The following is a 19,534-nucleotide window of genomic DNA, read 5'->3' as shown; positions in this document are numbered from 1 at the left end:
AATGACCTTGGTCCCTCAAAATGCCTTCCTTCCACCTCAGGACCTTAGCATATGCCAACCCCTTTGCCCAGAACACTCACTCCTTCCCACTTCCCCGACTAACTCTAATAGCATTCATTAAGACTCAGCTCAAATGGGCCTTCCTCAGGAAAATGGGCCTTGATTTCTAAGACCAAGGCAGAGCTCCCTATTACACACTCACTGTCCTCTACATATCCCCTCAGAGAACGTTAGTTATCATTTTAATTAAATGCCTGTGAAATTATCTGTCCCTTGTCTATCTTCTGCACCAACCTGTAAGCTCCAGGGTTAAGAGGCTTTGCATATCTTGGCCATACTCTCTGTATAGCTTCTAGCATAAGAACTAGTACACAGTAGGTACTCAACAGCTATTTGTGGAATGAACATATAAACAATAACTTAAGAGGCCAAATGGGGGTCTCTTTCAACTGGGGAATTTTAAACATTCAAAAGCTGGGCAGAGGGACTTAAATCCAGACTATATTTAAAGAAATACTACAACTCAATAATAAAAACAATCCAATTAAAAGATGAGTAAAAACTCTGATAGTCATTTCTCCAAAGGAGATATGTGCATGGCAAATAAGCATGTGAAAAGATGCTCAACATCATTAGTCACCAAGGAAAATGTCTATCAAATCACAATAAAATACCACTACTTCATACCTATTAGGATGGCTATAATCAAAGGACAACAACAAGTGTTGATGAAGAAGTGGAGAAACTGGAACCCTCACACACTGCCGGTGAGAATGTAAAGAGGGTACAGGCGCTTTAGAAAACAGTCTGGCAGTTCCTCAAAAAGATTAAACAGAGTTACCATCTTACCCATCAATTCTACTCCTAGGTATATACTCAAGAGAAATAAAAACATTATCACCCCCAAATTTGTAGATGAATATCAACATTATTTCTAACAACCAAAAGTGGAAATAGCTCAAATGTGCATCAACTAATGAATGCGGTATATCCATATGGATACACTATGGAATACTGTTTGGCAATAAAAATAAATGAAGTACTGACACATGCTACAACGTGAATGAACCTCAAAAACAGTATGCTAAGTGGAAGAAGCTAGTCACCAAAAACCACGTATGGCATGATTCCATTTATATAAAATAATCCAGAATAGGCAAATCAAAAGAGACACAAAGTAGATTCATGGTTGCCTAGGGCTGGGGTGGGCCAGTTGGGGGGAAACAGGAAGTGACTGTTAATGAGTACAAGGTTTCTTTTGGGATGACGAAAATGTTCTAAAACTGTTGTACAACTCTAAATTGTACAATAGACAAAAAACAAAAAACAAAAAAACCCACTGAATTGTATACCTTAAAGGGATGCATTGGATGATACGTGAATTAAATCTTAATAAGGCTTTTTTTTTTTTTAAGTTTTTAAATAGCAGAGGAGAAGGAACCCAAGAAGAAAACAGAAAATATTTGGGACCCAAGAAATGAGATCACTGAGGTCTCTTAAGAAGGAAAGAAGAGTAAGGGCCCCTTCTTGAACATTCTAGGATACAAAATGCTTTCAAGCACACTTTCCCATAATCCTGAAGTGAACTCTGCACTCCAAGAACTCATAGGATAAGAGACGTTATCATGCTTACTTTCCAGATGAAGAACTGAGATGTCAAACAACTAGTCCAATGTCACAGTGCAAGAAGGTTCAAGAGTCAGACCTAAGACTAGCTCTTCAGGGTCCAGTGCTCAGTTCAGAAAAGTGAGATGCTTTCTGCTCTGAAATTTCAGGTAAGAGGAGAGAGTAGGTTCAAGGATAAGAACAGTTTGAGGTGGCAAAAGGAGACCACGTGGGAGGAGGTGGACGCCTCAGCAAAGAGGGCTGGAAAACAACAATCATTTGCTTGGTCCTCCACCAATCTTTATTCCTGGATCCAAATCTGTGTGTCATATGGCAGCAGAAAAGATATCTGCAAGTGCACAAATGCCAAAGCCAATTTCAAGCTGGAAGACTGCCGTCAGTCAACCTAATGCTCGTTCTAAAATAACACCACACAAAATGCTACCTTATGGACTCTGAACAGAGTCCCACCTACCACATTATTAAAGATGTCACATTGGAACTTCTTCCTTAGGAATGGAAGGGAAACAGGAACTCACACACTCCAAGCTCCTACCACGTACAAGGTACTGTACTAGACACTTGCCAAAGACTCAAAGCAGGTAAGTGGCTAGGCCCAATGCAAACACATGTATATCAGTAAAGTCCATCCTCTTGTCTGTACTAAACAATTGAAAGGATACCTGGTCTCCTTGTCTCTCTAACTAAACAACTGGAAGGATATCTGGTCCCCTTGTCTTACCCTCGGGCTGCAGTGATATTCCTTTTAACAGGGTATCAGAGTCTCCTATTAAAAGAGGTAAGCCATAGGATTATCAACTCCTTAACTACCAAAGACCACAAAGAATATCATTAAATTTCCTTCTACTTTGCATAGACTGGAGGCCATGGTGGTGATGGGAGGGCTCTTCTCTCCCAGAGAAAGGCAGGTTTATAGTATCTCTGTCTGCACCTAAAACCAGACTTTAGTTTATATCCCTATCACTCCACTTACCAGCTAAGTCACTCTGGACAGTTTTCTGAGCCAATATTTCTTCAAAAGTAAAATGTAAGTAATACCTACCAAATTCATATTCTTGTTGAGAATATTAAGTGAGATTATATATATATGTATATATATACACACAGACACACACAGAGTATCAAGCACAATCCCTGACAGATACTAAAAATAATAAACAAATACGGTTTCCTTCCTTTTGAAGACATAGCAAGAGGAATAATTTCAAACTAAAAAAATATCTATTTTAATATATTTGGGGGAAATTAAGTCCATTCAATTCTCCAGTTTTCCTGAACACAGAATAACATCTCTCACACAATGAAAAATTCAAACAAAAAAACCAAACAGACAAAAGACACCTAGTTTTCCTGATATACAGGTACAAACTGAAAGAGCTGGGGCAGATGAGAGCACTTCTATTCTAGCCAAACTGCACAAATTTGCATTTCTAGTACCGTTAATATAACAGCAGTCTCTCTCTCTCTCTCTGTCTTTCTCTCTCTCTCTCTCTGTCTCTCTCTCTCTCTCTGGTCTCTACTGATATCTTTAGAAAACCCTTTTCTAGAAATTACAGTTTTGGTGCATAATTTAAAACAATCAAAAGCAATTTTGCTAATGATATATCTAACTCTCTTTTGTATGCGCAAAAGCAGTAATTTAGTGGTCAGAAAATAAACTTAATTCTCCATTCTGATGCTATAAAGCAGTGTGTACAGTTGATTTCTCAAATACAAAACACCCATCAGAAACAAGAATATCAACAGCCTTCACTGAACCACTATTAGAAACACGACCTATTTCCTTCTCTCCCAGAACACATCTCCCTTCTATGGGGATTCTTGGCCGTAGGGTGGCAGGGGTGGGGGGTTCAAGCCATGACCTCAAGAGGATTTTCATAAGGGTCCAATCAAACATTGCCAAAAGAACCTGGTTTTAACAATCTGGCATATTTGACAGGATGTGCAGGGCTTAGAGACAGTATATAAGCTGAAGGAAAATCAACATGCAAACATTCACTCAACAAACCCAGACTTTATCATTTCACACCACAAGGGTTGGAAGGTAGCCTGATCCAGGGAAAGGGTGTGGCTGTGCAGTCAGGTACAGTGGGAGTCTCAGCTCAACCACTGGTTAACAACAGGAACATGGGGTGTGGCTTCCAGATCTTTGATGAGTGTTGTCAGGATAAAAGATTATAGAGGAAGCCCTCAGAATAATACCTCTCCTACACAAAGTCTGCACAAGATAAAACCTAGGTTCTCATCCCTATCCCTGAAGTCAGGTTATGACCATTTGACTGCAACCTGCAAAAGCAAATGTTCATCAATACAATGAAAATTGTATAGATTTTGGGACATCTTCACAATGCAACCTTATGTAGCCATTACAAGGAAAGATGTTCCTCATAACATGAGATAGACAGCTATAGACAGATGTATAAACAAGACTTCACATGTGTTTTTTCTAAGGAAAACACATAAATGTCACAATATACAGATAAATTAGATAGGGCTGAGATGGAGGAAGACAGACAAAGGGAGTGAGGGGAAGGAGAGGCAGGGGAAGGTCAGTGAGGACACATAGCTCTGGGTGGAGGCTAGGGTAAGTGCAAGCAGAGAGAGACACTGGACATTCTCATCATATAAATGGGAAGAAAGTGGTAAGATTAAAGGTGATTTTTAAAGTTTTTGTTTGTATAAAGTAAGTACATAATTAATACATGGAAAAACTTACTCTATTGGTCCCACCAGGGAGGGAAAGGAGGGCAGCCTGCCACCCAGGCACCCCGGGCAGGTTCTCTGGCCGATGCTCTGCTCTGAGTGCAGTGTTGATCGGTTTCTCTTCCCAAGCCTCTCTCACTGCTTCGTGCTTGGTTCTGAGCAGGTCGCCCTCCGTGGCCACAGTCTGCACTGAGGCATCTTTCAGCTCCACCTTGGGCACTTCGCCTGCCTTTACTAGCTGGGCCTCACAAGAAGACTTCAGTTCATCATGTGGCTTGGAAAATGAGTTGGTTTGGACAAAATGGACAAGTTCACCTTTTTGCTTGGGTGTCTTCTCTGTTTTACCACCAAGGTGTTCTCCAGAAACATCCTGCTCTGCCAAGCACGGATGTCCCAGAAGCAGTTCTCGTACCACTTTCAGAAGGTCTGGCCTGTTTTTCCAAAAGGGAAGGAAGTGGAAGAATCAAGCTTTCTGCTAGGCCTTGTCCCCTAGCCAGTAACCCAAGTTATCCCCACCTACTGTTGCCCAGATTCCATCAAAACTAAATACAGTGTGTACCCACAACGTGCCAGGACCCACATCCAGTATTTTATCCTGTGTAACCTCACAGCAACCAAACAAGGCAGGTACTACCATGTCATTTCAAGGATAAGAAGAGTAGAATTAATTTGACACAAGGCACACAGCAAGTGGTTGGGTCACATGAATATGTGAATGCAGGCTGGGCCCAGGTAGAAAAAAACAGGATTATAAGGTGTCCATGACAATTACAGGGTCCTCCCTGACTCTACCCCGCCAGCCAACCTCCTAGCCCTGGCCCCATTTCTATATCCAGGAGCATGTATGGCTTTAGACTAATCTGGCCAACCTGGCTAGTCCATCGATGACCTAATCCATCTTGGTGCACAATGGGTGCTTAACAAAGAGGTGGTAATGAAGGAGTATCTGTATACAGGCATAGTAGAAAACGCATTGGTTTTGAAGACAGATACAAATCCCTTCATATTCTAACTCCGCAATTCTCTGAAAAGAAGATAAGTATTCCTCCACAAGACAGCTATGAGGATTAAAGGAGATAAGTGTATAGGCAGCAGATACTTTCCATGCTCCTTGTCACATACCCTTGGCACACCTCTGACTTCAGCTGCTGCTGCGTGGACAGTTCCCATAGACACAGTCCCACCTCAAACACCCTCTACATCTCTGCTGCCTTGGGGCTTTTTCCAAAGCTCTATGAGCAAGCCAGTAAAGCAGTGTGGAAGTGTGAAACAGTTTCCATTTCTGGGGAAACTCTCAACCAGTGGGAGAAGACAGCTGTTGCGTAAATGTCCCAGTCTCCCATCCTTCAGACGGACCACACAGGCACAGTAATATACAGTCCCTTAGAGGGTCCCCAGCAGTAACCAGATCATTACTGCACCCTTATTGGTTCTGCTTTCATTCCTGTCTTACTCTCCCCTGAGCCCTCATTCCTGCTCCCTGATGTCAAATCCCAAACAAATCCCTTATACTCTAATCCGAATCTCAGGCTCTGCTTTCCAGGGAAGCAAAACTAAGCCAGCATGTAAAACACCTGGAATGGTGCTCAGGTGGAGTAACTCAAGAAGACTCCCTTGTGTGTTTCTTGTGCTGGGCACTGCAGTGGCCACTGGGGATATAAAACTGTCCCAGGAGGACATGGACTGGTTTTAGAGAAACATATGTAAACAAATTATGAGGGTTACAGGGCAACCATCCCAGAGTGCCCCAGACTGGGGGTGGCAGAGAGAACGACAGCGGAGGGTTTCTAACATCAATGAGAACAGTCTAAGCATGGAAGCCTCAAGGAGGGGAAATGGAACAGTCTAAGCATGCAAAACAACAGGAACAGAGTCAAGTGGCGAAGAAGGGGTGAGCTGGAAAGATGGGCAGGGAAGAAATGAAGAGTCCTGTACAACACATTGAGAAAAAAAAAAAGGAAGGCCACTGAAAGGCCTTGCAATGGACCGGGCTGGTCACACACGTGCTTCAGAAAGGTGACTCCAGGCTGGGCGTCGTGGTTCACGCCTATCATCCCAGCGCTTTGGGAGTCCAGGGCAGGCAGACAGCTTGGGCTCACGAATTCGAGACCAGCCTGGGCAACATGGCGAAACCCTATCTCTACAAAAAATACAAAAAATTAGCCAGGGATGATGGCATGTGCCTGTAGTCCCAGCTACTCGGGAGGCTGAGGTGGGAGGATGGCTTGAACACAGGAGGCTGCAGTGAACTGAGATCGTGCCACTGCACTCCAGCCAGAGCAATAGAGCCAAACTTTGTGTCAAAAAAAAAAAAAAAATCAAGAAAGGTGACTCTGGCTGCTGCTGCATAGAGAATGGACAGAGAGGCCTCACACACAGACGAGCTCCCCTCATGCTGGTCTAATCACAGAGTAATGATTGCAAAATATGCACACCTAAAAAACAGTGTAAGGTACACTATAGGGCTCAAAAATCAAGATAAAAGTATCCAAAGATCAGAAACAGGGGAGAAAACCCACAGCTGTAAGAAGAGGGCTATTAAAAAGACAACAACCTAATGAAAGATTTCACAATTGAGGAAACAGAAACAATAAAGCAATCTGAAGAAGATTTTTAAATAAGTATGTTTAAATCATCTAAAAACTAAAGGGAAAAGATCATAAGAAGACAGAGTTATGAAACTGGGACAGAAAGTTATGCGAAAATAAATGGGGGAAGTAGAGAGAAGAGACCAGCTGGAAAGCTGTTGCTAACTCCCAGGAGAAAGAAAATGCAGGTCTGGGTGAGGTGGTTGGCAGTCAGCAAAAGAAGGGGACAGAAGGTCCTCATTGGTGTTAGCTCTTTTTTCTTCTCACTTTGGTTTCTACTACCTGTTCTATTTCTAGAAACCCTGTGAAACAGTCAGGCTGTACTCTACAACTCCTTTAACATACTCTGACCTTCCCTTCCTCCGATCTTTGCTGCCACTGGCAATGACAGGCACCCCTGTGTTATCTTTCCCACTGAGCCCTCTGAGGGGAGGGAGAAGGCCCTCTGCATATCCAGATTTCTATTATCTAGATGGGGGCAGAGTCAACTCCATTTAAATAGCTATAGCACACCAAAACGGGGTTAACAACAAAATTTAAACGTATGGTACATTTTTCACCTCTAATGTGAAATTATCTAGACAACAGAAACAACCTCAAACTACAGTAAACCCAGACTTTCAAAATATTTCTGGCATTTCAAGCTTCAGGAGATGTTAAACTAAATTTTCCTTTCCTTCGCCTTTTTAATATAGATAAAAAATAATGACAATTGTTATTTGGCTAGCCAAAGGAAGACCATTACTCACCACCAAACAACACAATAAAACCGAGGAAAAATACTTTACACATGGGTAGTAAAAGGTGGTGAGAGAGGCCATTATAATATACTAAAGTGGTGGTGCTATTAAATAAAATATTTCAATATTTTGCTAGAAATCTGAACAGCAGATTCATTAAGCTATAACTGTAAGCCAGACCTTTTCAATGGTTCAGTCCAAGAGACTTCTCAGAGCCCAAATATTGTTTATATCCCCTTCCTGGGCATCTGTGCCGTGAGGAAGGTATAAGGGAAGAGGAATTGACATTTCCTAAGCACTTACCATGTGCCAAATCCTCTAAATACACTGAATCCTCACAATAAGACTGTGAGAGGGGGATTCTTTAAAAGCCCATTTTACAGATGAATAAATGGGCTCATAAAGGTTCAGGATCCCCCAACCAAGTGGCAGAGCAAAGCTGAGATTCCAGACCTTTCTGACTCCCATTTCAGCTGGGACTGAAACGCTTCCATTGCCAGAAGCAAGCATTTCCCCCGACCGCCCAATTCACCACGCTCCTACCACAGCCCACTGCACTCTCCCTGATTCACATCACCCAAGTACATTCCCACATGGCCCTCACACAAAAAGTGTCTTTTAACTCTGAAGTAAAATTAGGGATCACGATGTTCAGGAAATCCTCCATTTCCCAAGCACTAACTACTACGGTCATCTAACTACTTGTGATAATAAGCCAGAACTGCCACTGAGCATGTCTTCCAAGAAGACTCATGCTAGAAAAATATTGGACAGACGTCAGGGATTGGGGAGGAGTCAGGCTTGCTGAGCTCACAAAAACAGAGTGCTTCAATCCCATTTTTCCGCTGAAGAAACGCCCGTAAGGCTTAGTCCATCAATGATACAAGAAATATTGGTGTTCCTGGCTCTTGTCAAGAGTCATGGGCAATCATTACTGCTCCATTTCTCTACCTAGTCGGGAGGAGAACTGAAAACTGTTATTGAACACGCACCACACCACACGCCAGCCATTTTTCTTGTTTTTTTCTTACTCCCCACAGCAACCCTAAGAAGTAATCAGATAAATTGAGGCACTGAGAGATAAAAAGACAGCTCTTTTTGGTTCCAAAGCCCAAGCAGCTGTTATGGATGGACTAGGAAGAACATGAAAGGGGGAAAAAATTACTCCCAAAGGATTAATTGAAAAAACACAAATGTACGGAATATTTCTCCTTTTTTGTTTTAAGGAAAACAACCTGTAGTATCTCCTCACATAGGAATGGCTCCCAACAGATACAATGAGAAGAGAACTTTAATTCAAGCTCAACAAAAACAGCAGAATCACAACTACAATGATATTTTTTAAGCTGTTGTCGAAACTGGGAGAGATTTCGGTAGGGCTGATTCCTCTCGCTGACAGCAAGGCAGTCCTTTCTGGGGCTCCCAGGAATAATTCTCAAAGAAAGCTTCCTTTCTCCTCTTTATAATGGGCTTACATGAGGCTTTGCTGACGTCCCCTCACAGCCACTAGCATGCAGCCTAATTACTTAATTGCATGACTGGCAAGATTCCTTCCAAGCCATTTCAGGAGCTCTCTCAGGTAAATTACACAGCACCATCATCTAAACCCATTTAGCAAAATGAGTTTGTTCTCCCCTAGAACTAGAGAAACAAAGGAATGTCTGGGCCTCATGTCTACCTGGATTCCAGTAACAACGTGGCCTTCTCATTGAACAAAGGGGCAAGCAGGTTTATGAACACGCCTTCTTCTAGGCAGCCAGGTGTGTGGGCCCCATCGGATTCTAAAATCTTAGGCTCCGTGTGCCTTAAGTATCCATTTTTGCAGCCTCCTTTGGAAAGGTCTTTCGTAATCTGCAAATAAAAGTATTTGGTCAAATAATAGAATAAGGAGTAAGGGAAGCGGGTGTGTGGAGAGAGGATGGAGATGCAGGGTGAGTGAGTAAGTGCAAATAAGCCAGACACACTGAGCCAGAGAGAAACAGAAAAGGAAAGGGGGAGGAGAAGGAGGAAGAGAGAGAGACACAGGCACGCAGGTGCGCACGTACTCACTTTAACGCAGGGAGATGTTCTAGAAAGAGGATAGAGATGTTTACATCACTTCTCCTCACCCTCAGTTTCCTCACCTATAAAATGGGGGTAGTAATGGTACCTCCCGCGGTTCTTAGGAGAATGAAATGAGACCACCTCAGGTTACTTGTCTTACTCACTACAGGTGCACACCGGAAATGCATTCTCCCACCCCTACGGCCCACTCCTTGAAAGTTCTTTCTAAGAAGAGTAGGGAACCCATGTCATTAACAATGATTTGAGTGCTTATTATATTCTTCTTGCAATGTATCCTCCTTATTATGTATCAGAAAGCTGACTTACTCTTTACAGACACATACGATTTAACATGGCTTTGATCTTTCTCATTAGGAAGGTAGAGAGTTCCTAATTCCCATGGAGATGTTATTTACGGATCCACCTTCTTGGGTCACTGAGGGTCCCAGAGGAGTGGTACCAAAGATGCATCTAGTTAAAGCCTGTACTGGGCATGTCTTTGAGGTGCTGCAATTAGCATTCTTTCTCCCCTATCCAAAGCTGTAAATTTCTTCTACCAGTCTATAAATAATTCCTCTTGACTTCATTACTGCTGGAGATATACACACTAGCCATCACCCCCATCTCTCCACACTGGTGAAATGATTAAGATTTTTAAACGGAAGACAAGACCTACACAAATGAGTTGTTATTTATAGTGTCTTCTTGGCCACCAATCTAGTTATTAAATCCAACTAATAAGCAACCTCCAAAGAAGGAAACGTACAGAATAATAAAAACAATAATTATTATTTACTGAGCACTATTACATGCCTTTCTATTTAAATATCACAATCCTAAAAGGAAGTATTACTATCCTCATTGATGAGGAAACTCAGGCTTAGAGGTTAAACACTAATTAACCAAGGTCACAGAGATAGTAGTGCCAAAGCTAAGACTTCGAATGAGGTTCATCTGGTTGCACTTTTAATTACTTTGCTTTCTAAAACTATCTATATTTGAAGATCTTCCCTTTGTGACTCCACAAACTTGAACACCCTGAAGGCCAAAAATGCCAAATCTGTAGCATCTTACCCCCACCACATCCCAGTCTCTAGGGTTCTTTCAACTTTGGACACTGCTTGGAGTCTCCCACACATTTTATGAATTAGAGGGTTGGAGACTGCTTGCTCCAAATGTTCAGTATCAATGTGATTGGAAGAGTGCTCTATGTGGACGGGGGTCAGATTCTCACAATGCCCAAATGACAGTAATGTGGGTTCCAGATGAGGAGACTGCAGAGCGCCCCTAGGAAGGGGAGCTAAGTTCCATCAGTAGGTCTTTACGCCTCAACCAAATGATCTGGTAGTTCACACAGTCCAGAAACAAGGGTTCTTATCCCAACTCTATCACTGATTTACTCTCTGCCCCAAATAAATCATCACTCCTCAAAGGCTTCAGTTCCTAATTCATAAAATGCGTTGGATTAGCTCACTGAAGATTTGTCCAGGTCAAACATCCAATGCCTGCTATTCTACTATAACAAGTCCATTTTTATTTGCAAGTATACGCTTGTTTTCATGTTTCACGACTGGCTCTGTCACCCAGTTTTTAACTTCTAAGAGGGAAGAGACCTAGTCTTTGCTTTCCACTGGCACATGAAAGGTACACGATATAGGCAGAATGAACAGAAAACTCACTGGACTCATTCCAGACTCGAAGACTGGTTTGGACATAGAGTGGAATAGATGAAATAAGGAGTTAACTGCAAGGTTCCTACCTCATTACTCTGCTGCAAATGCTGGTCACTCAGGAAGTTATTCTCGTCATCCTCTCCAATTTTGATCGTGTCCTCATCCTCCTTGCTAGCCATAAGCTACATGGAGCATGGAATGATGTGAAAATGCAACCCAAAAAAGTGTGCAGCATGAATATGTATGAATAAGTCAGTGATGTCTTTTTTTTTTAATGCAAAACAAAAGGCAAACAAAAAAGAGGAACAAACAAATGCCAAAGCCATGAAATAAAAATTAACCAAAGTTAGAGTTGCTAGTTGTGGCGAATCACACCAGCTGCCTGGATCAAGCATAATTTAAGGACAAATTCCCCAAGAAAACAACTAAAGACATTTCCCCTTGCCCTTGTATGGCCCTCCCTTAGCTGCCGGAAATTAAATATGCTATATGCCACTGCCACTCCTGCCTTTGCTAAATTCACTTTCAGATTATATAAAAGTAACAAGATTTTGGAAAACAGCTATTGATGGAATTGAAAATATCAAATAGCAAGAAAGTAATAAATGAAATTTATGGTGTGCCCAATTTATGCATCATTTCTCCTATTTAGCACAAGGCATAAACCTCTTCTTGTTCGACTGTCACACCTCTGAGATGGACAGTCCTGGCAACACTGTCATTTTGCTGACAAAAAGTCTTCATCTCTAATGAGAAGAGTATCACGCTTGCCTGACGATAACTTTATGCTTTTGGAAATGAAGGACAGTTATTTATAAAGACTGCATAAATCCCTAATGCTTCAAAGAAGTGTAAATCCCAAAGCTTCTGAGTGCTACAAAATGGACGGTACAAAGTTCTCAAGAAAGCCAGTTCTCAGCTCTCCGGAAAAGCAAAAACTCTATTCATGGGGCACCTGAATTAACCAAATTAAAAATGAGAGAAAAGGTGGCCAGCCACTCCCGGGTAAGGAACCAATCGAAGCCATGTCAAAATTATATCAAACCTTATCTCACCAATAAAAGAGTCTGGCCAGGTGCGGTGGCTCACACCTGTAATCTTAGCACTTTGGGAGCCCTAGGCAGGCAGATTGCTTGAGCCTAGCAGTTCAAGACCAGTCAGGACAACAGAGTGAGACACTTGTCTCTACAAAAAGTACAAAAATTCTCCGGGTGTGGTGGCACATGCCTGTAGTCCCAGGAGACTGAGGCAGAAGGATCACCTGAGCCCAGGGAGGTTGAGGCTGCAGTGAGCCATGATCACAACACTGCACTCCAGCCTGGGCAACAGAGTAAGACCCTGTCTCGAAAACAAAAACAAAACAAAATAGTCTACACCGAAGGTGCTGAAACCACGGAGTACTGGGTCATTTGTTGGGTGTGTTGTACATGTGAGATACCTACGGTTCTAGTTCAAGTTTTATTTCTGAATCCCTACATTTAGTCAATTATCCCCATAGCTCTCCAGTCCAACTCTCTGATTTTCCTTTCAGAAGAAAAACATTGTTTTGGAAGAAAAACAAAACAAAGGCAACTGAGTTCAATTTTTATAGAAACTTCCCAGGGTCAGAACACATTCAATCTAACCGTATAAATCTGCAATCAGGATCAAACAGAAGTGATGATCAAAAACCATATCCCACTATCCTATCAAGCACAAAACAGACTAGACATGCATAAATATACCTACTGAGGTATAAAAGTTTATAAATATGGGTAAGGAACCCTCTTTCTCTTTTGGTTTCTTCCCTCATTACCGTAACATTCTCACCGTGATAAAGACTAACTGGAACTATCAAACTCGTTGGTGGGAATATAAAAGGTTTGGACAAAGCATTGGCATTTCTTATAAAACTAATAACCCTATGACTCAGGAATTCTACTCGTAGGTACTCATTAAGTTTAAAAAAAAAAAAAAAAAAAGTATGTCACAACAAAGAATTGTACATGAATGCTCATATCACCTTTTACCCAAGTGTCCATTAATAGCAGAATGAATAAACACTGTAATCCATTCATGCAATGGAATACTACTTGGCAATAAAAAGGAACAAACTTGATGCACTAACAGGATAGATGAATCTCAAAAACATAATGCTGAGTAAAAGAATATATACAAAAGAGAATATACTGTAGAACTCCACTTATATGAAGGTCTAGGCAAAATTAATCCATAGTGGGACAAAAATCAGAAGAGCAGCTGGGGTGGGACTGGGTTTGGACAACAGAGGACATGCAGGCTCTTGATAGGAGTTTGCCTTACACAGGCACATACACTTGTAAAACTTAGTGAACACAGGCTTACAATTTCTATAGTTCATTTAACTATAAGCATTTATTGAAGATATGCACACTGAAGTGCTTAGGGGGAAGTATACTAAGGTTTGCAGCTTCAATTAAAATTTATCAGAAAGATGAGACAGAGTGATGATGGGCAGGTGGGAAATGTGCATAGAACCTAGGTGGTGAGTATATGGGTATTCACTGTAAAATTCTTTTCACTTTGCTGTGTCTGAATTTTTTCATAATAAAATATTAGGAGAAAGTCTTTCCCATCTTTAAAACAAAACAAAACAGGGCCGGGCGTGGAGGCTCACGCCTGTAATCCCAGCACTTTGGGAGGCCAAGGCAGGCAGATCACGAGGTCAGGAGATTGAGACTATCCTGGCTAACATTGTGAAACCCCATCTCTATTAAAAATACAAAAAATTAGCCAGGTGTGGTGGCAGACAACTGTAATCCCAGCTACTCGGGAGGCTGAGGTAGGAGAATGGTGTGAACCTGGGAGGCGGAGCTTAGCTTGCAGTGAGCTGAGACTGCACCACTGTACTCCAGCCTGGGTAACAGAGTGAGACTCCGTCTCAAAACAACAACAAAAGTCTCTCTCTGATTCCCCAACAGCTCTGGTCACTGAGTGTTCTCTGCCTGTCTCCAGGCTTCTGCAAGGGGTCTACTCTCACCTTCTGCAATGTGGCTTTTACTGCCCAGGAAAGGTCCCCAAAGACCTTGTTTATTAATGAGAGATGAAATCCACATGAGGTTAGGAAGGAGGCAGAGAGAAGCTCCTCCCTGACTCCTGCGGATCTGAGAAGAGTTTCCCCTAAGTTTAGATGAGCAAAGAAAGTATCGTGAACACATCATTCCAAGTTGAAATATGAAAAGCATCAAAGTTATTCTGCATTTCCAGAACCGTAACCATGCCAATACTTGATACAGTGAAGTAAAAATTCACTTTCATTTTTCTTTACCTCTGCTGACCTGGTCAAAATTAGAAGTAAACTCTCAGTTTCCAGGAATGGTCAAGAAATTAAATGTTATGGACATAGAGAAATGTACTTCATGCTACATGCTACTTACCCATTTTCGAAGACATAGAACTAAGATGTCAGAAAGAACTGAGTCACTATACCTGGCTCAGCTTCCAGCCCTACCGCCACTAAAGAAGCAACCTCCAAACCTCCAAGTGTCAACTGGCTCTATCCTCATTTCCTCACTTCTCATCACTTCTCTTTGCCCTGCAAGCTGGCTTCTGTCCCCTTCACTCTAATGAAACCGGTCATGGGACTCACAGGAAGTTCTCAGTACTTTTTTCTTTCTTGTCTTCTCAGAGTGTTCCACACTATGAAACACTCCCTCCTTGAAACCCCATGCTGTTACTCTGCACTTTACTGCCTCTCCCCGTGCCTCTTGAGCTATTCTTTCTTCATCCTCTTGGCAGCTCCCCTTCCTCCTCCAGGAAGAACTTCCCTTAATCCTCAAAGTGAGGGCTGAGCACCTGTCTACAACTCCCTTGAGACTCTGCATTCACTGCATCAGAGCCCTCACTACACTCTGCCGCAACTGCCCCTCTGCTTCTCTAGATTACATCCTAGACAGGGCGGGGACATGTATGTGTTCATAGTTTTAATATCAATGCCTGATGCTCAATAACGCTGCTGAACAAATAAACAAATGAATAATGACTTTTTTCAAAACGAGATCTAGAAACAAGTCGCTTTCAGGATTACCTCTGGTCTTGCTACTCAAAGGGTATTCCTTAGGGCAGCAGAAGAATCATCACCCGAATTTGTTAGAAATACAGACTCTCAGGCCCCATGCTAGGCTTACTGGACAAGAATCTGCATTTTAACAAGACTCTCAGGAAATTTACGTGCACATTAAACTTCAGAAGCACTGCCCTATGGTGTTGCTAAACAACTCTAAACGGAGTCAGAAAAGGGTTATAGTCCCATCTCTGCCACTAACTCACCAAGAAAAAAAATTAAAATAGCTGTTTTACTGAGTGCCTACCACATGCCAGAACTGTGCCAAGGGCTTTATAAATCATGTAAAACTCATAATAACATATGAAGTCAAATTGTTAGAAAGCTCCTCCTTTTAATGAAATTAAATCTGCTCTGACAAACCAGGTTTTATTGTTACTATTAGCAGAATATTTAACAAGCACCTTCTACTTCTGAGAACCATTTCTGTCCTTTAGAGTCACTAAGGTCTATTTCTTGTCAACATGACAGCCCTACAAATATTTGAGTTCAATTACATTATGCCCCTTTGTCCAGGTTTCCTCTCTACGTCAAAAAAAAAGTTAGTTTTCTAACCATTCTTAATAATGACAATATAAGTAAATAATAATAGTAACTAACGCTTTCGAGCCTTTGCAGTGTGCCAGGACCCATGCCACATGCTTTCTTTACACATAGCCTGCACTCAGAAGGCAGGTCCACAAGTTATACAGTTCCTGGCTTTCTACGCTCACCATCCTGACTACACTCTGCTGAAATCACTCCCCTGTATCAATTTTCAACCTAATTATCCTATAACGCATGAATAACCAGCAAATAAATATGAGAAAATAGGTGCAACCTCATATTTTTTTAAATGTACACAGCAACAACAGGATACCTGTTCTTGGTGTTTTGTTTGGTGGTGTCTGTGTGAACTACCAGCAGGCAGGAACTGAGCACCATGGTACCCAGCTGGTGAGGTTCTACACCAGAGCCAGCATCTTAAAAAGAAATCTGACAAACTCTATTAGAGCCTTCAAACTACTTATAGTCTTTTACAAATTAAAAGTTGTTGGGGGGCGGGGTAGAATAAATAAATAAATGAAAATAAATTACATGCCTATTGCATATTTATATCTGTCCTTTGACCTACTAATGACACATATCTGGGAATCAACTCTAAGGAAAAAAAAAACCTAAACACAGAAAAAGATTTGTGTCCAAAGACATTTATTAGAGAATTAAAAATGGCAAATCACTAGAAATAACCTACATGTCCAACAGCAGTGAGGCAGTTAAGTTTCAGCACATTCATAAGATGGGATGAGATGCTATGACATAATAGCAATTAGCAAGAACAGAAGACAAAGCTGCATTCCAGCAGAGGTATGTGCATACACATGTTCATACACACAAATAACAGAAGGAACACTTCCAAATGTTAATTAACTGTGTGCTTGTTTTAAAGTGACAGAAATAGGGGTAATTTATTCTCTCTGTTTTCCAAATGTTGGGGTAATGCTATGGGTTAATTAAATATTGGAGAAAAAATACTGAATTTTAAAAATAAAAATATTCTTGCTTTCCCCCCACCTTTTCTGATTTATAGGCTACTAGAGAACAGGAATCATACCCAGATCCCACTTTGCAAGTCATGCTGCTCAGGAAATGCTGTGGACAATATACGCATTTCTGGTTTGTTTCTGATTTGTTTCTCATCAAAGGAGAACCACACGTACTCCCAGAGAACCGCAGGCTCTGCTCTTTCCCATCTCACCCTCACCGTAACTCCATCTACTCCCTCAGCTAAGATTCCAGTGGGCACATCACCTTTCCCATCCCATTCTGGGGGATGATGGGGAGCTATGCTATAAAGAACAAGGCTATTCATGGGGAACATCAAATCGAAGTACAATATGATAAAAGACTCAACAAATCTGAGTCGGCTGATATTAAGATCTTAGGGTGGGAAAAGGAAAAAGCCGTTTTCTCCAAAGGACATAATGGGACATTTAACAGACTTTTGTTTTAAAGGGCAAATGAACAAACAAAACACACCATTTGTGTCTCAAATGAAGTTGGTGAAGAACGCTGCCTCGGAGGAAGCAAATCAGACTTGTTTCTCCCTAAATGGATCACAGATATTCTTAGTTTTCAAAATTATCTAGAGTCCTGGAGGCTAAGATCAATAACGTTCCCTCTCACAAAGAAAGAAGATGGCCAGAGTGCAGCATAAATACCTTTGAGCATTTCCCACTTTGAAGGCAGGAGGAGACAGCTTAAGGCTGACAAATCTTTCCCAAGAAATGATGTTGCAATGAATGTGAGTTCTCCATCTACCTGGCACTCCAGGTAGAGCAGAAGACAACCCCAACCAGGAAGATTCCAGTTTCATACACGAGGGACCCAAGTACATAAAGGCCCTACTACTGCACTTTATGGGAGAGCAGTTCTGGTCTTCCGAAACAACGCTAACACGCACATGAAGCAAGGTGCTTCCTACGGGAGAGTCGGGCCAAGATAGGGAATGAAGAGGGAAACAACATCACAGCTTCAGGGTCCTCCCATTGTGCAGCCCGGGTCCCAAACAGAGAAAATCAGAGCCAACAAATCACCAAGATCAGCACTGAGGCCCAGAAGTCATCAAGGTGAATAAGACTTCTTTCCTCTTTTCCCGGGTGGGTTGTGTGTATGTCAGTTTTTCAATGTTAATGTATTCATTAAGGCTGCATCCACACTATTCAAATTATCTGGGTGGTTTGGAAACTCTCCAGATCCCTCTGAGACCACATCACTCATCCAGATGTGTGCCATCTGCAGCACAGGTCCCAGGGCTGGACCAGAGTCAAAGCATCACAGTATATCGAATGTGTCCATGGAGACATGACTCGAACCTGAGGAAGCCTGTGAGCAGACCTGACAGCCTAGCGGGACTCTCAATAACCAGTTCACAACAAAGGGAATTTCAGTTAGAGATCTCCCCAGGAACAGATGCAGTCTTGAAAAACCTTTCAGGTTGTTATACATACATACATATATATAAATATATGGTTTGTATACATACATACATATATATGAATATATGGTTTTGATGAGTTTTTTTTTTTTTTTTGAGACAGGGTCTCGCTCTATCCCCCAGGCTGAAGTGCAGTGGTGTAATCACAGCTCACTGCAGCCTCAACCTCCTGGGCCCAAGCGATCCTCCCACCTCAGCCTCCCAACATGCCGGGATTACAGGCGTGAGCCACCATACCAAGCCAGTTGTTTTATTTTTGTAATCAGCACAGGACAACAAAAATGTTTCTTACCTCTGTTTGTTCTGTAGACACAAGTCTATCTGGAAACCCATTTCCCTGGAAACCCATGCAGGAGAGATCAAAAATGGTTTTCTTCAGATGCTGGTTGTCTGTATACAGCTCCTTCACTAGCTGTATGAGGTCACTGACCTAGGAGGTAAGAACAAGGACAGGGCTGTCCACCCAACAGGAGACTTCAGCTTCCCGGGGCCACAGCCCCAGACAGCCCTATTAAGCGACTCTTTGGCACCACGGTTATGGGGAATCAGGCTGATTCTAGCCCTCAGGATACCCTGCGCACAGTGACAAAAACACTGGCTTTAACATCTGACATACCAGTATTCTAATCCCAGAGCCATCACTTCAAGGCAAAAAGATCCTGGGCAAACTGCACAATCGAAGTCCCAGTTTCCTCATCTGTAGAGTTACTATGAGAACTGAACAGGATTGTGGTCACAGTGCACTGAAGGCCCTGGCACGGTCTAAGTGTTCAGTCAGTGACAGCTAATACTATCTCTCTCCTGCACTTGAGGTCCTCTGGAGGAAAAGTCTCCCAAGGCTAAAGTTTCTGAAACTGTATCAGAGTCTTACTTTTCACTAGTGACCTCCTCCTCTGCACACCTATCTGGCAATGCCAGTAATATTAACAGTTGTCAATTATGAAGCAATTTATGGCTAGTAAAACACTCCTACAAGCTTTAGTCAATCACTCCTTGCAAAAATCCTGAGGAGGTGAACAGGCTAGTGTGTCTATCTCCATTTTACAATGAGGACATGAAATACAAAGAAATTTAACTGCCAAAGTCCCACAGCTGGGGTGTCT

The 19,534-nt window shown here is 42.0% G+C and overlaps 1 protein-coding gene across 15 annotated transcripts in view; it reads right to left on the bottom strand.

The window, feature by feature from the left end:
• CDK5RAP2 (CDK5 regulatory subunit associated protein 2) overlaps positions 1 to 19,534 on the bottom strand; it is a 191,452-nt gene that overhangs the window by 64,249 nt on the left and 107,669 nt on the right. For 6 of the 15 annotated variants that reach the window (XM_015116954.3, XM_028834907.2, XM_015116955.3 and 3 more), the window contains 4 exons: positions 18,724 to 18,861; positions 11,460 to 11,555; positions 9,336 to 9,508; positions 4,343 to 4,760 (listed from right to left, as the gene is read on the bottom strand). In XM_015116954.3, coding sequence (XP_014972440.3) covers positions 4,343 to 4,760; positions 9,336 to 9,508; positions 11,460 to 11,555; positions 18,724 to 18,861 — 825 coding nt within the window. The remainder of the gene's footprint in view (positions 1 to 4,342; positions 4,761 to 9,335; positions 9,509 to 11,459; positions 11,556 to 18,723; positions 18,862 to 19,534) is intronic. The other 9 variants (XR_013405629.1, XM_015116957.3, XM_077968185.1 and 6 more) reach the window with 2 other exon arrangements.

The sequence above is a fragment of the Macaca mulatta genome, chromosome 15 (genome assembly GCF_049350105.2).
Source record: "Macaca mulatta isolate MMU2019108-1 chromosome 15, T2T-MMU8v2.0, whole genome shotgun sequence".
NCBI classification, from domain to species: domain Eukaryota; kingdom Metazoa; phylum Chordata; class Mammalia; order Primates; family Cercopithecidae; genus Macaca; species Macaca mulatta.
The sequence above is the reverse complement of the archived record's forward strand: the minus strand, read 5'-3'. Positions and strand labels throughout refer to the sequence as shown.